The following is a 17021-nucleotide window of genomic DNA, read 5'->3' on the forward strand; positions in this document are numbered from 1 at the left end:
GGGTCATTTACATGATGATGCTTTCCAGGAACCTCCTCTTTCTGCCTCAGACCTTAAAAGCTAGTGACACTTTCTGGGCGCCACCATGCAGATTTTCCTAGCTGCCTCAGTTGTTAATGATGGGGGAGTTTACCTGGCAATGCTACTGAGCACTCCCAAGCAGATCACCCTTTCTGTCTCAGGCCTTGGGATGGGGTCCAATACTTGGTGATATTTTGGGGACACTGCAAAGCAATTTCCCCTTTTTTTCTCAATCCTGATGTCAGATTTTGCTTACTCGGAGACTGTTTCCATGCACTATTAAGCAGATTTCTCTTTCTGTCTCATTTGTTGATGTTATTGGTCATATACCTGGCAATACTTTTCAGACACTGCTAAGTAGATTCTTCTTTATGCCTTGGAGTTTGATGTTGAGATCGCTTACTGACAACCTTTTTAGGCACCATCAAACAGATACTGCATTTGTCCCCCATTCCTTAATGTTAGGGGTTGTTTACCTGGCAATGTTTTCTGAGTATTGCAAAGAAGATTCCTCTTACTGCTTCAGTCCTTGATGAAGGAGGTAAATTACCTTGCGATGCTTTCTGGTCACCCCAAGCAAATTTAGTCCTTGATGGCAGGGGTCACTTACCTTGCTATGCTTTCTGGGTACCATCAAGCAGATTCTCCTTCCTGCCTCTGAGTTTAAGGTGGAGGTTGCTTACCTGGTGATGCTTTCTGAGCACCACCAAACATAGGTCTTTTCTGCCTTAGTCCTTGATGGTGGGGAGTCATTTATATGGTGACATTTTTTGTGCACCTTCACATATATTTCTTTCTCCATTCGTCCTTAATACAGAGGTTGCTTACTGGCAGTGCCAGCAGATTTCCCTTTCTGCATCATTCCTTTATGGTGGAAGTCTCTTACCTGAAGCTGCCTTCCTGGAATAAGCAAGCAGATTCCACTTTAGACTCAGTCATTAATGGCAGTGGTCACATATATCTTACAGTTTACTGGCACCACCAAGCATATTTAGTTCTTGTTGGTGGGTGTTGCTCTAACTGGCAATGGTTAATCAGATGCTGTCAAGCTGAATCTCATTTCTGCCTTAGTCCTTGACTGCAGAGATTACTTACCTGGTGATGATTTCTGATCACTGTCAAGCAGTGGGTACCACTTAACTGGTAATGCTTTCCAAGCACTGCCAAGTGGGTTCCTATTCTGCCTCAACCTTGATGGCATGGGTCACTTACCTGGCAATGTTTTAAAGGCACCACCATACAGATTCCACTTTCTAGCCCAGACCTTGATAGTGGGGTTTGCTTACCAGATGACATTTTCTGGACATTGCCAAGAAGATAATAATTTCTGCCTCAGTCTTTGAGGAAGAGGGTTATTTACCTTGCTATTCTTTCCAAGCAATGCCCAGGAGGTTCCCCTTTCTACCTCAGTCCTTAATGACAGGGGCCACTTAACCTTGCAATGCTTTCTGGACACCACCAAGTAGATTCCTTTTTATGCTTCAGAATTTAAGGTGGAGGTAGCATACCTGGTTAGCCTTTCTGGGCACTGCCAAACAGTTTCCTTTTCCTGCCTGAATTATTGATGGCAAGTATCACTTACTGGACCTTGCTCTCTGGGAACCACCAAGCAGATTTCTTTCTTTGCCTCAAGCCTTAATGGTGAATATCACTTACAAGCCTTAATGGTGAATATCACTTAGCAGTCAAAGCTTTCCAAGAACCGCCAAGTAGATTCCGATTTCTGCCTCAGTGCTTGTTTGTGGTGATGCTTATAAATAAGCTCTCAATTTGCTGCCAAGCAGAATCTCCTTTCTGTCTCAGTCCTTGATGGCAGTGTAGGTTACCTTTTGATGTTTTCTAAGCACCACAAATTGGTTAACTCAGTTCTCTTTATTTTTTGTTTTGTTTTTTGTTTGTTTTTGTTTTGGGGTCACACACGGCAGTGCTCAGTGATTATTCTTGGCTCCATGCTCAGAAATCATTCCTGGCAGGCACGGGGGACCATATGGGATGCCAGGATTTGAACCACTGACCTTCTGCATGAAAGGCAAATGCCTTACCTTCATGCTATCTCTCCGGCCCCAACTCAGTTCTTAATAGTGGAATTTGCTTACCTAGTGATGCTTTCTGGATGGCACCATAAAGATGCCCCTCACTAAATTTAATGTCATGGGTGTTTATGTAAGGGGCTACACTTTTGAGCACTCCCAAGCAGGTTCCCCTTTCTGCCTCAGCAATTGATGATGGGATTTCATTTTATTATTAAATATATTTTTTAATTTTTTTCTTTATTTAAGCACCATGATTACATACATGATTGTAGTTGGGTTTCAGTCATAAAAAGAACATTCCCCTTTACCAGTGCAACATTTCCACCACCAATTCCACCATCGCCCTCCTTCCCCACCTCCTACTTATTTGAGAAAGGCATTCTACTTTTCTCACTCATTAATATTGTCAGGATAGTGTAGTCATCACTTTTTGTGGTGAACTTCACATCCAGAGATGGTCATTTCAGCCCTCATCTCTGTTGTCTCTGGGCATTATTACAATAATGACTTTTGTTTTTATTGAAACCCATAGATGAAACTATTCTGTGTTTATATCTCTCCCTTTGGCTTATTTCATTCAGCATAATAGATTCCATGTACATTCATGTATAGGAAAATATGATGACTTCATATATCCTGACAGCTGCATTGTGTATATGAACCATAGTTTCTTTAGCCATTCATTTGTTGAAGGGCATCTGGGTTATTTCCAAAGTCTGGCTATTGTAAATAGTGCTGCAATGAATATGGATGTGAGGAAGGCATTTTTGTATTGTATTTTTGTGTTCCTAGGTATATCCCTAGGGGTGGAGTAGCTGGATTATATGGGAGTTCAAGTTCTAGCTTTTTGAAAAATCTCATATTATGAACTAGATGGCATTGCCACCAGCAGTGAATTAGAGATCCTTTCTCTTCACATCTCCACCAGCACTAATTGTTCTTATTCTTTGTGTCCATAGCATGAGATGGTACCTCATTGTTGTTTTGATTTGCTACGCTTTCCTGGTACAGCCGAGCAGATTTTTCTTTCTGCCTTATTCCATAAAGGCAGACGCATTACCTGGTGAGCTTTTCAGGCACTGTCAGGCATATTCCCCTTTCTGCCTCAGTCCTTTATGGTGTGTGATTCTTACCTGGCCACAATTTCTAGTGCTACCAAGCAGATTCCACTTTTGACCTAATCCTTATCAAAGGGGATTACTTATTTTGTGATGTTTTTTAAGGCAACACCAAGCAGATTCCCCTTTGAACCTCAGTCCTTGATGGTGAAACATCTAACATTGAGAAGATTTCCAGGCACAATTCTTCCTGCTTCAGAGTTATGACATAGTTCCCTTACCTGGCCAGGCCTTTCAGGCACCACAAATGGATTCCTTTTCTTCCCTCAGTTCTTGGTAGCTTTGTAAGTCTTTGATCACTTACCTGGCAATGTTTTCTGGGCATTGCCAAGCAGATTCCCCTTTCTCAGTGCTTGATTACAGTGCCACTTCTTTGGTGAAGCTTTTAATTTGCAACAAAGTTGATTCCCCTTTCTGGCCCACTCTTAATAGTTGTGTTCAGTTATTTGTTGATACTTTCCAGGTACCTCCTAGTAATAAAATTTTCTGCCTCAGTTCTTGATGGTGAGGCTTGTTTACCTAACAATGCTTTCTGGGTGCAGCCAAACAGATTCCACCTTCTTGCCTCAGCATTTATGGCATAGTTTGCTTATCTGGCAAGGCCCTCCAGGCACTGGCATGCAGATTTTTCTTTAATTTCATTCCTTCTTGGCAATTGTATTTACCTGGTGATGCTTTCTAGTCACTGCCAATAAGGTATCCCATTCTGTCTCAGTCCTTGATGGCAGGGGTCAGTTTTCGGGTGATGTTTACTGTGAAACTTTAAGCAAATTATTTTTTATGCCCAAGACATTGAAGGCAAGTGCAATAGCATGTTGAAATTCCCCTATCTGCCTCAGTCCTTGATGGTGGCGGTCACTTACTGGGTTATACTTTTGAGGAGCTGTCAAACAGATTCCCAATTCTGCCTCAGTTCTTGATGCTGGAGGTACTTACCTGGCAATGTTTTCCAGCATCACTTATGTGGCAAAATTTTCACATGTGGCCATATTCCCCTTTTTGCCTTGTTCCATGATGTTGGGATTCTCTTACCTGGTGATGTTTTCCAGTAACTGCCAAACAGATTCCCCATTCTGGCTCAGTCCTTGATGGTGAAGGTCACTTAATTTGGCAATGCTTATTGGAGCTGTCAAGTGATTCCCCCTTCTGTCACAGTCTTTGATGTTTCAGTTCCTTACCCGATGACACTTTCTAGGTGCTGTCATGCAGAATACCCAAACTGCCTCAGACCTGGCAATACTTTGGATTATCTGAAAGCAGGTTCCCCTATATGCCTCAGTCCTTGATGACTTGGTCTCTTATCTCGTGACTTACCAGACAATACAAAACAATTTTCCCTTTTGTCCTCAATTGTGATGGTGAAAATCACTTACCTAATATGCTTTTTAGGTGCCATTAAGCAGACTCTCTTTTCTGCCTCAGTACTTGAGGAAACAGCTAGCAAACCTTTTTGGATACAAACAGACACAAACTACTTAACATCCTCAATCTATATTGTTGAGGTAACTTCTTTGTCTATGAAGGCAGGCGGGAGGGGTCTGGCCCTGCTATGAGATTGGCGACTGGGAGAGACTGAGAAACCTTTCAGCTTTGGTATTTCTCTTCTCTCTCCTGAAGCTCTCCTAAGAGGGCCAAGAAGGGCCCAGCAAAAACTGTCTCCTAGAGGCCCCAGAAGAGCATGGCCACTTTGATTCTCTACTCTTTCTAACTAATGAACCACAATATAACACACAGAAAAAAAATCACGCTACAAGCATGAAAATGGGGAAACCTCACAGGCAAACATCATAAACAAAGAATGAAGGTGATATTTCTGATGACCCAAAAATTACCAACCATCTGATTAATCTCTCAAATAAGGAGTTAAGATTAAAAATATGGAGGATCCTCATGGAAATCAAAGAAAATATAGCTCTAGCTGAACATAACACAAAGACAGAAATCAGAAAACTCCAAACTGAAATAACAAATCTGAAAAACATGGAGGCTGAACTGAAAACCTCAATGGAAAGCCTCTCCAACAGAGTAACAGCAGCTGAGGACAGAAACAGTGAACTGGAAGATCAAATGCAGAACAACTCCATAGAACAGAAGAGATTGGAAAAGAACCTTAAAAAATGATCAAACAATAAAGAAATACTCAGGAATGTAAACAGATGAAAATAGAAGTCTTTGATAAACTCAACAGAACCAATATAACAATCATTTGGAGTCCCAGAGGCCTAGGAAGGAGATCCCCAGGAAGAATCAAAATTTAAAGTCATCATCACAGAGAAACTCCCAGAGCTAAAGATTGCATGCAATCAAATCCTGTATGCCCAAAAAGTACCAGTTAAAAAACCTGAAAAGAACACCCAAGACATATCCTAGTCACAAGGATAAATCCTACAGATAAAGATGGAATACTGAAGCAGCAAGATCAAAAAAGAAAATTACATTCAAAGGAGCATTTTTGAGATTTACAACAAACAGGTCACAAGAAATTCTCAAGGCCAGAAAAGAGTGTAGGGATATTTTGACAAGACTGAATGAAATGGATGCTTTACCTAGAATTTGCACTCAACCCGAATCACGTTCAAGTTTGAAGGAAGGATACATAGCTTCACAGATAAGCAACAGCTCAGAAACTTTACAGATGAAAAACCAGCCTTAAAGGAAAATCTGAAAGGTCTACTTTAAGACAAGACAGACCAACAGACACAACAAACTTATACACGAAGATGACATTAAATTCCATGACAATCATCTCCCTCAATGTCTATGGACTAAAGGCACCAATTAAGAGACACAGAGTAACTCAATGGATCAAAAAGATGAATCTAACATTCTGCTGCTTACAAGAAACACACCTGAATAGTCAGAACAAACATAGACTCAAAATTAAAGAATGGAAGAATAGCATCCAAGCAAAAAACACCCTTAAAACTGGAGTAACCATATTAATATCTGATGACACAAACTTTATTCAAAAAATTTGTAAAGGACAAAAATTGGACACATTGTACTAATGAAGAGATATATACAACAGGACGAAATTGCACTACTAAACATATATGCACCCAATGATAGCCCAGCAAAACATGTAATACAATTATTGACAAATTTGAAAGAGGACATCAATAACTGTGGGAGACCTCAACACAGCCCTGTCAACACTGGATAGGTCAACCAGACTGAACCCCAACTAAAATACTAACACTGAAAAGAGAAATAGAAGAAAGAGGCATAGTAGATATGTAGAGAACACTCCATCCTTCAAAACCGGGATATACATTCTCCAATGTACATGGGTCATTCTCCAGGATAGACCACATGCTGGCACATAAAACATACCTCCATAAAATCAGGAGGATAGAAATTTTGCAGGCTACCTCGCTGATCACAAGGCTCTGAAATTAGATGTGAACTACAAAGTGACACAGAAGAAAAACTTTTAACAACTGGAAATTAAACATCCCACTACTGAACACCTAGTGGGTCAGAGATAAAGTCAAAATGGAAATCAAAACTTTCCTGGAAACAAATGACAATGAAAACAAAAAATATCAGAATCTATGGGACACAGCAAAAGTGGTACTGAGAGGAAAATTTATAGCTTTGCAAGCAAACATCAGGAAGGAGGAAGGGGCATACCTTAATAGCTTAATCAGGCAGCTTATAAAATTAGAAAATGATCAACAAAAGGAACCAAAAATAGGCAAACAGAATGAAATAAAGCTTAGAGCAGAAATCAATGAAGTGGAAACCCCCCAAATATTCAAAAGATCAACGAAAGCAGATGTTGGTTCTTTGAAAAAATTAACAAGATTGATAAACCATTGACAAACCTCTCAAAGAAAGAGAGAAAAACTTGATAACCCAGATTAGAAATGAAAATGGGGAGATCACTACCAATTTTGCAGCGATTCAAAGGGTAAACAGACACTACTTGAGAAACTCTATGCCACTGGGAGAATTCTTGGAATCTTATAACCTTCCACAGTTGAATAAGGACAATGTAGCATATCTAAACTCCCCTATCACTATTGAGAAAAATTAAAACGGTTATCAAATGTCTACCCAAAAACAAAGCCCAGGCCCAGATGGACTCCCTAATGAATTTTTTCAAACCTTTCAAGAGAAACTACTACCAATCATGGCTAAGCTCTTTCATGAAATTGAAAAAAAGGAACACTTCCAAATATCTTTTATGAAGCTATTTATCAACATGATACCAAAACCAGACAGAGATGCTACCAAAAAAGAAAATTACAGACCAATATCCCTGATGAACACAGATGCAAAGATTCTCAACAAAATCCTGGCAAATAGAAGCCAATACCTCATCAAGAAAATCATTTACAGGGCCAGAGAGATAGCACAGCGGTAAGGCGTTTGCCTTAGATGCAGAAGGATGGTGGTTTGAATCCTGGCATCCTATCCCATATGGTCTTGATTGTGTGCAAATCTTACGTGGCCAATTTTTCTGGTCACTGGCAAGCAGATTTTCTTTTCTGTTTCAAGCTTTGATGATGGGTATCACTCACTTGGAATCACTTGGTATTGCACATCCAGAAACCACTAAGCATATTCCCCTTTTTGCATCAGTGTTTGATAGTGGGTGTCGCTTACCTGGGGATGATTTTCAGATAGCATCAAACATATTCTCCTTATTACCTCAGTCCTTCATGATGAGTCTCTTACCTGGCGATGATTACTAAGTGCCACCAAGCAGATTCTTTCTGCTTCAGTCCTTAATGTCAGAGGTCGCTCACTTGTCCACACTTTTTGGTCACCACCAAGCAAACTTTTTTTTTTATTTAAACAACTTTATTACATACATGATTGTGTTTGGGTTTCAGTCATGTAAAGGACATCACCCATCACCAGTGCAACATTCCCATCACCAATGTCCCAAATCTCCCTCCTCCCCACCCAACCCCTGCCTGTACTCTAGACAGGCTTTCTATTTCCCTCGTACATTCTCATTATTAGGATAGTTCAAAACTTTTTTTTTTACTGTTGCAGTCCTTGGTGGTGGGAAGCACTTACATGACAATGCTTTTCAGGCACTACAAATTAGATTCCTTTTCTGCCTTCAGTCTTTGATGGTGTTGTCACTTACCTAATGAGGCTTTCTGATGCCACCAAGCAGAAATTTCTTTCTTCCTCCATGCTTAATGTCATGGTTTGTTTACCTGGAAGTGCTTTCCAAGCACCACCAAGAAGGTTCCTATTACTGCCTCATTTTTTATGGTTTGTGTCATTTACCTGCTGAAATTTCTGGGTGTGCCAAATGATTTCCCTTTTTATCTCATTCCTTGATATTGGGTTTCACTAACCAGGCAATGCTTTTCAGGCACTGCCAAATCGTCTTTCCATTTTGGCTCAGCCCTTGATAGTAGGATCACCTATCTGGCTATGCTTTCTGGGTGCTACAAAGTAGATATATTTTTACCTCCATCCTTTTGGCTTTATCACTTACCTGGCAACACTTTTGGACACTACCATGCATAAATCCCTTTCTGACTCAGTTTTTAATGGCAGGGTTTATTTACCATGTGACACTTTCTGGGCACCACCAAGCAGATTCCATTACTGCCTCATCCTTGATGTTGGATATTGCTGACCTGGAATATTTTCATGGGATAGCTACCGTATTTTCTGGTGTATAAGATGACTAGGCGTATAAGACAACCCCCTGATTTTGCAGTTAAAACATAGGTTTAGGCCTATAATCACTGTATCAGACAGAACGTTCCTGTGCTGCATGTGCTGCATGTGTTCCTGTGCTCATGTACCCCAGTGAGCCAATCACAACAATCAAAGGTTCAAAAGTTATACTATAATAGACTTCCTTCTGACTCTGGCCAATCTGAGCAGGCTTTTTACAGTAGATTCGGGTCCAAAACATTGTCTAATTTGCATGCATAAAAAGCATGCTTGGATTGGCTGAGTTAGAGAGGCGGTCCGAGCAGCCTTGCAGTGATTGGTCCCTTATCATAGGCACCTTTTCTGGCAATTCCCTGGTGGCGTCAGTTAATCTCCCCCACTACATGAACCAAACAACATCCCATCCTCGGACCCTAGCACTGAACCACCAACACGGTTAGCTGGGTTTTGCCAGAAGTGGCCCCCAGATCTCCTGAGTACTGTTTGGGAGCCCTCAAGAAAGAGATTTGGAAACTCTGCGGCCTGATTTTTTTGTTTTGTTTTGTTTAGCAGCATATTGAAGCATTTTTCAGGATATACTCCGCGTATAAGATGACCCCCGATTTTTGGTTGACTTTTTTTTTGTTTTAAAAGTCGTCTTATACGCCGGAAAATATGGTAAACAAATCACTTTTGCCCCATTCCTTGGGTTCACTTGCCTGGCAATACTCTGGACATTGCCAAACAGATTCCCCATTCTGCTTCAGTCCTTGATAGTGAAGCTTTCCAGGCCCCACCACACAGATTCCTCTAGCTGCCTCAGACTTTGATCACGGAGTGGGAGTGGGGGGAGCCTACCTGGCAACACATTCAGCACCTCAGATTCCCCTGTCTGCCACTGTTCTTGATGGTGGGGCCCTTATGTGGCAATGATTTCCAGACCGTTCAAAGAATTTCTTCTTTATGCCTGAATCCTAAGGGTGGGAATTGCTTACCTGAATATAAAGCAAATAGGTGCTGCGAAGCAAAATCCAATTTCTGCTCATTCCTTGATGGTGAATATTGCTTATCTGGCATCGATTTTCAAACACATACCCCTTCTTCCTCAGTCTTTGATGTTGGGAATCATTTACCTGGTGATGCTTTCTGAGCAATGCCAAGGAGATTCTCCTCTCTGGCTTAGTCCTTGATGGCAAGGATTGTTTATCTGGTGAAGGTTTTCAGGCAGTGCCAAACATATTCCCCTTTCTGCCTGTCCTTGATGGTGGGGGCACTTACCTTGCAGTGCTTTCTGAGCACTGCCCGGCAGATAATGCATTCTGCCCCAGTCCTTGATGGTTAGTTTTACTTACCTGTCTATGCTTTCCAGGCATTGCCAGGCAGATTCTCTTTTAGTCTCTGTTCTTGATAGTGGCATTGCTTACCTCTCACCATTCTGGGCACTGCCAATCATATTCATATTTCTCTGGTAGTCCTTATTGGTGAGAGTAACTCAACTTGGTGATGCTTTTTCAGGCACTGCCAAGTAGTGTCTCAGTTATTGATTGTGGGTTCACTGGCCTGGTGAGGCTCTGTGGGTACCACCAAGCAGATTTGCCTTTTAGCCTCAGTCTTTTTTGGTGGGCAACACTTCCTGATCATGCTTTCTTTACACCATCAAACACATTCCTTCTTTTGTCTCAGTCCTTGATGGCAGAGTTCACTTACATGGCTATTTCTGGACACTTCCAAGCAGACTCCTTTTTCTGACTCCATCCATGATGGTGAGTGTTGCTTAACTGGCAACACTTTCCGGGAACTGCCAAGCAGATGCCTCTTTCTGCCAAGTCCTTGATAGCTGGTATTGCATATATAGTGAGGCTTTCTGAATACCACCAAGCACATTTCCCATTCTACCTCAGTCATTGATGGTGAGTGCTGATTACCTGGAAATGCTTTTCATACACCATCAAGTAGATTCCCTATTCTGTCTCAGTCCTTGATGACATAGGTCCTTACCTGGCAATGCTTTCCAGAAACTGCCAAGCAGAATCTCATTTCTGTGTCAGAGTTTGATGGTGGGAGTCACTCAACTGATAACATTTTCAGGGTTCCACCAAAAATATTCCCCTTTTTGCCTCAGTACTTGATAGTGGGGGTCACTTACCTGATGACATTTTCCAGACATCACCATACAGATTCCCCTTTCTATTGCCCCAGTCCTTGTTGAAGGGGGTTGCTTTGTTATGCTTTCTAGACAACGCCAGTCTGATTCCCTTTTCAACCTCAGTCTTTGATGGTGGGGGTCACTTAACTTTTGATGTTTTTGCTAGCTTTTTTGGGTTTTTTGTTTGTTTTGTTTGTTTTTGTGCATTGCAAACTCCTCCTGACCTCAGCGTTTGTAGTGTAGCTTGCTTACCTGAGGAGGCTTTCCAGGTGTCACCAAGTATATTCCTTTTTCTCTTTTAGTCTTTTTTGGCAAGTGTCACTTATAGGACAATGCTTCCTGGGCACAGCCAAGCACATTCCTCTTTCTGCCTCAGTCATAGATGGTGGCATCACTTACTTGGCAAAGCTATCTGGGTACTTCCAAGCAAATTCTCCTTTCTCTCTCAGTCCTTGATGATAGGAGATGCTTTTCTGGCAAAACTATGCACCTCCAAGCAGATTTTATTTTAAGTCTTAGTCTTTGAAGGTGGGTGCCACTTAACAGGCAATGTTTCCAGGCAATGTTTCTGGGTATTACCAAACAGATTCTTTGTTTTGCCTCTTACCTGACAAAGTTTTCTGGATGATACCTGCAGAATCCCTTTTCTGACTCAGTCCTTCGTACAGAGGTTGCTTATCTGGTGAAATTTTTCATGTATAACCAAGCAGATTCCCTTTTCTGCCTCAAAATTTGATGACTGATTTTGCTTACCTAGTAAAGTTTTCTGGTCACTGCCAACCAGATTTCTTTTGCTGCCAGTTTTTCATGTTATCATTTACCTGATAACACTTTTAGGCTCTACAAAGTAGATTCCCTGGCAGCATCAGTAATTGACAGCAGTGGCCGCTTACCTGGCCTTAGTTTTCTTTCTTTCTGCCTTGGTCCTTTGAAGAGTCATATTTCCAGGATGATATCCAATCTCTGTTCCTTTCTTGCAATAATCCAATGTTTTTTGTTTTTTTTTTAACTGCAGGTGGATGATCTGAAAGCAAAACTGGCAAATCAAGAAGTGGAACTAAAGCAAAAGAATGAAAATGCAGACAAATTGATTAATGTGGTAGGCATCGAGACTGACAAAGTGAGCAGAGAGAAAGCCATTGCAGATGAAGAAGAGCAAAAGGTGGCCCTTATTATGATAGAGGTAAAGCAAAAACAGAAGGACTGTGAAGAAGATCTGGCCAAAGCAGAACCAGCACTTATTGCAGCCCAAGCAGCTCTCAACACTCTTAATAAGGTAGGAGAATTTTCTGACATGTTTATTTTACCCTTTCCAAATGAGATTTAAATAGCCTTGTCCTCTGATACAAAAACAAGTTGGTACCTTAGTGTTTAAAAAAGCCCTTGCATGGTAAAGCTTGGTGGATTTGAGGCAGGTTCAAGATGTCATCAGCTTATTCTTGAAGCAAACATATACACATATTTACATAAACATATGTCAGACTCTAAGATTGTCAATAAACTCCCAGAGAATTGAGTCTTATTATGAGTCAGAACAGGAGAGTCTAACTTTCTTATAGATGAGTCAGGGCCTAAAGAGAAAGGTTTATTTATAATGACTAGAATGCACATCATTAAAGTCAAGGACAAGACATATTTTAGCTGTGAGTCCATGCTAATTTTACCAGTTAATTTCTACAGAAATGTTTAAGATATGAGCTGTCATAAGATATTGATGCCAAGTTTTTTTTAACTCCCAAAATAAAAACTATGCAACACTAATTAAGTTGCAATAATATATATAACAAGTTATTTAATTAAGTTTAACTCATTTATATAGCCATGGTATGGAAAATTTTCAACTGAAATTTGTTTTGTATTTTATTTCTTTGATTTTTCACTTGCTTTTTTAATTTATTTTTTGTTTTACAGTTACAAAATTTGAAGGGTCTAGCTTTGAGATTTACTTATTTGAATTTCACTTGAATTTATTCTGTGTGTTGGTAAGAAAATGTTTTTATCAACACATGGATGAGTGTTGGTCAGAACACTTTTTGCAATAACATTCTTTTCCATTTGGAAAATTCTAAGTGATGGGCAAAGTTAAGGAAAATACAAAAACAAGACAGTAACATCTCATTAGGTATTGGCACAAGAGTAATTGAAAAGTTGCCCTTTTGCTATTGGGGTGCTAACATGGACTCTTTGCTGACTCTTTATCAGTCATTGTATCTCTTTCTACAAATTGATTTTATTTTCTCCTGAAAGTATAAAAATGTGAGAATACAGAAGTCATTTGTCCTTTACATAACTAAAGAAGACAATCTTCTAAGCTTACAAACTCTCCTCTTTATCAAAGTTGTGCTACACCTGTGCTTCTTTTCCACTACCACAGCTTTTAGCTCTCATACAACATACAATCCCAAGTTCTACTGTCAGCAGTCAGATAATATCACGCTCTAAATTATATAGTATGTATCACTCCAATCTATTGTGTTGCTCAAACTATGGGAAGAACATTTATGCTATGAGTGATTTTTTTCTTAATTTTATGTAAAATACTGTAACATACAATATTATTAATCAGTTTTATGAATATAGCAATCACGCACCAAATCCTTCATCACAGTTTCAAATTCTCTTCACAACTGGCCTAGTTCTTGCCACTAGTTCCACAAACTCCCTCTATCTTTGGAAAGTTCAGCTCTATATACCAGTTCTTATGCTTTGTTTCATTTAGTCTTTTGTTATTCCCTTATGATGTTATATATTCCACATTTGAAAGAGATCATTCTGTAACTAACTATATCATCCTAAATATTTCACTCAGCCTTATTCTCCTAAGATATATTTGTGGCAGCAACTTCTTTCTTCTCTTCTTATAATGGAATAGTAGTCTGTGATATATATACCTTAGTTCCTTTATCTAATAATTCTGCCTGGGACATTAAAGTTTTTTCCACATCTTGGCTGAAGTAATAGTGTTTCAGTAAACAGATATTTCCAAGAAGTGTTTTTTTTTCCTTCAGGAAGGAGTGGGGTTACTTTAGGTTAGAAGGCACAAAATGTATTTGCTAGGGCATATGGAAGTTCAATTTTTAGTTTTTTCTAAATGTGTCATATTATTTTCCAAAGAGGTGAAAAATAGTCATTTGTATTCCACCTGAAGTAAATAAGGGCTCACTTGTTTTCTACAACTCTTGTTATTTTGGACCTTTTTTGATATGTGGTATTCTAGCTGTTGTAAGGTGAAAAATCATTATATTTTGATATACATCATTTTGTTCATCAGTAACAGAAAGCATGTATATATACATATATATTTTTTAACGACTGTTTAGCTTTTTTTCTGGTTTTATGAGGCTGCTTGTTATTGTTTTCATTGAGTGTTTATGTAACTTGGATACTAAACATTTGTGAAGTTAGTGGTGAACAAAATTTCCTCCCATTCTACAAGGTGTCATTTTATTATATTCATCATCTTTTTTGCAGTGAGAAATCTGCTTAATTTAACATAATCCCATATATACATCCTTATTTTTGCTCCTTTTGGCCAGTGGAATTCAGTCACAGATTGATTTCACTAGATAGAATGTCATGAAGTGTTCTGCCTATTTTGCCTCAAAGTAATTTACAGGTTGACATTTTGCATTGTGTAAAATACCAATCTTATTTTATTTTTTCATGTGACTGTCTTAACACCATTTGAAGAGGCTTTCCTATTCCACATCATACTCTTTGCTCCTTTGTCAAAGATTATCAATTCATCTACCTGAAGATATAACTGAGATCTCACTTCTATTCTACTGGTCTGATAGTTTGTCTTCCAGTACTACAATTATTTATTTATTATAAATTTATAGTATAATTTAAAGTTAAAGAACAAAAAGCTTCATATATGTTTTATCCTAGGATTTATTTGGCAATTCTATGTGGGTGTTTATTACTCCATATAAATTTCAAATTTATAAATTTCAAGCTCATTTAATCTATACTACTAAAACTTATTTAGAAACTGTGTTGAATCTATATAAAGATAGGTATAATGGTCAATTTGACTTTATTATTTCATCCAATTATGAATATGGCATGTTTAAATTTACTTATCTTTATTTATTAGTGATTACTACTTTTCTTCACAAAAGTATCTCACCTCTCTGGTTAAGATGATTTCTATGTACATTATCTGGTTTGAGAAGAAACGAGGAATGAGGGGTTTTTTTGGTTATTATTCTGTCTCTTCATCACACATTAAATGCCATTAATTTTCATTATTCATTTTGTATTCTGTCACTTTTCTGTACCATTTTTGTTTGGGTTTTTTTTTCTTTTTTACACAGGCACAGTAAATATTGGGGAGATGAGAAAGGGAGTTCCCTTGGCCTAAAGAGATAAAGGGTTTCTCTGCCCTTGAAGCATACTGTAATGGTAATATCTACAGGCCCCATGCATGCTTTTTCACTCCCCCAGGCCCTTCTATGGTGCCAGGAAACTTTCTGTTCAGTCATGGAGGATAAAATCAGGCCTCTGTAACTAGAAATGATGAAACCTAGGATTGAGTCTTACTTTATGGTTCCAGAAGTTCTGTTCCATCCCTGTTGTTTTAATCAGTCTTCTGTAATTGGTGGTTTTTGTTTTTGCACCGATCCTAGAACAACACCTAGGATATAGTCTTTTATAACATTTCCAGAAGTTCTGCTCAGTTACTGTTGTCACAAGAACTCTGGAATTAGAACTCTTGATTGTTTGTACATATCGTAGACCAAAGCCTAAGCTAGGGTCTTTCTTATTGGTCCCAGGATAAGTTCTGCTCATGGTTGTCACAACAAAGCTTCTGTAGTTAGCGATCTTGGTTTTTGCACAGATCAAAGGATGACGTGTCTTCTGATTTCATCCTGTTGTTAGGTGATGAGATAAGACAACCTGCTCTTAGATCAAGTTGTTGCTGTTTCCTCATTGTCAAGATGTCATATCAAAACTGGCAAATAATGGTGCCAGAGCAGTATTGAATTTCCCAGGGGGAGTTTGGTTCCTGGTGCTGTTGCTGTGTCAGTTCTATCTAAGATCTAGGGCTCAGGATTGGATGGTCGCTGTCTGATCACATGGAGTCTATGTTGGGTCCACATGACATATGTTCAAGGTGGGAGGGGCCTCTGTATTGTGAAATGTATGAGTTCTTATCCCTAGTAGATAAGAGCTTGTTTCCTTATATAAAATTTACCCATTTTTAGTATGCCTTTGCAAAAAGGAATGGTAGTACATTATATTGCTGGTGTGTTTAGAAGTCTCAGGCAGCTGGAAGCACTATGGCCCAACATGGCTTCTGCGCCCTTCTGACACCCATCAGAAACCAACAGGAATCAGTATGTGTACGTCCGGACCCACCTCTGAAGCAGGCAGGAACGCTGATGAAATCCAGTCTCAGGCAGCTGAAAACAGCATGACCCAAGATGGCTTCTGCACCCTTCTGACTTCTGGCAGAAACCAGCAGGAATCAGTGTGTGTACCTCCCAACCCACCTCTGAAGTAGGCAGGATCACCGGCAGAAACACTGATGATATCCAGTCTCCCACAGCTGGAAATCACGTGGCCCAAGATGGCTTCTGCCTATTTCACTGACTTTTAAGGAGATTACTGACAGAGAGGGCTGCTGTGCAATTGTATTGAGTAGAGTGGTGGTTGTTACAAATGGGTATTTGGATTGTGTACTTCATCTCTGAGTAGTTCATTTAATTTCAGCTTGGTTAGCACAAATAGTGCGAGTTCTTTTTTGTCTGAGAATACTTTTAGTCCTCTCTCCCATATAAATGAGAGTTTTGCAAGTAAGTAGTGGATTCTAGGTTGGAAATTTCATTCATACAGTAGTTTAAATACGTTTTTCCACTGTATTCTTGCTTGAACTGTTTCAAATGGGAGATCTGGCTTGATTCTTATATTCCTTCCTTTGTACTTGAGGTTTTTATTCTCCCTTATTGCTTTAAGGAATTCATCTTTCTCTTTGAGTTTTTGCCATTTGGATTATTATATGTCTTGGTGTTTTAGGGTTTATTTTATTAGGGACTATTTTTGCCTCTTGTATTTGTACCAGAGCCT

The 17021-nt window shown here is 39.4% G+C and overlaps 1 protein-coding gene across 1 annotated transcript in view; it reads left to right on the forward strand.

The window, feature by feature from the left end:
• DNAH9 (dynein axonemal heavy chain 9) overlaps positions 1–17021 on the forward strand; it is a 704007-nt gene that overhangs the window by 470216 nt on the left and 216770 nt on the right. Inside the window, exon 49 of the mRNA XM_049776731.1 lies at positions 11965–12225. Coding sequence (XP_049632688.1) covers positions 11965–12225 — 261 coding nt within the window. The remainder of the gene's footprint in view (positions 1–11964; positions 12226–17021) is intronic.

The sequence above is a fragment of the Suncus etruscus genome, chromosome 7, assembly GCF_024139225.1.
Source record: "Suncus etruscus isolate mSunEtr1 chromosome 7, mSunEtr1.pri.cur, whole genome shotgun sequence".
NCBI lineage: Eukaryota > Metazoa > Chordata > Mammalia > Eulipotyphla > Soricidae > Suncus > Suncus etruscus.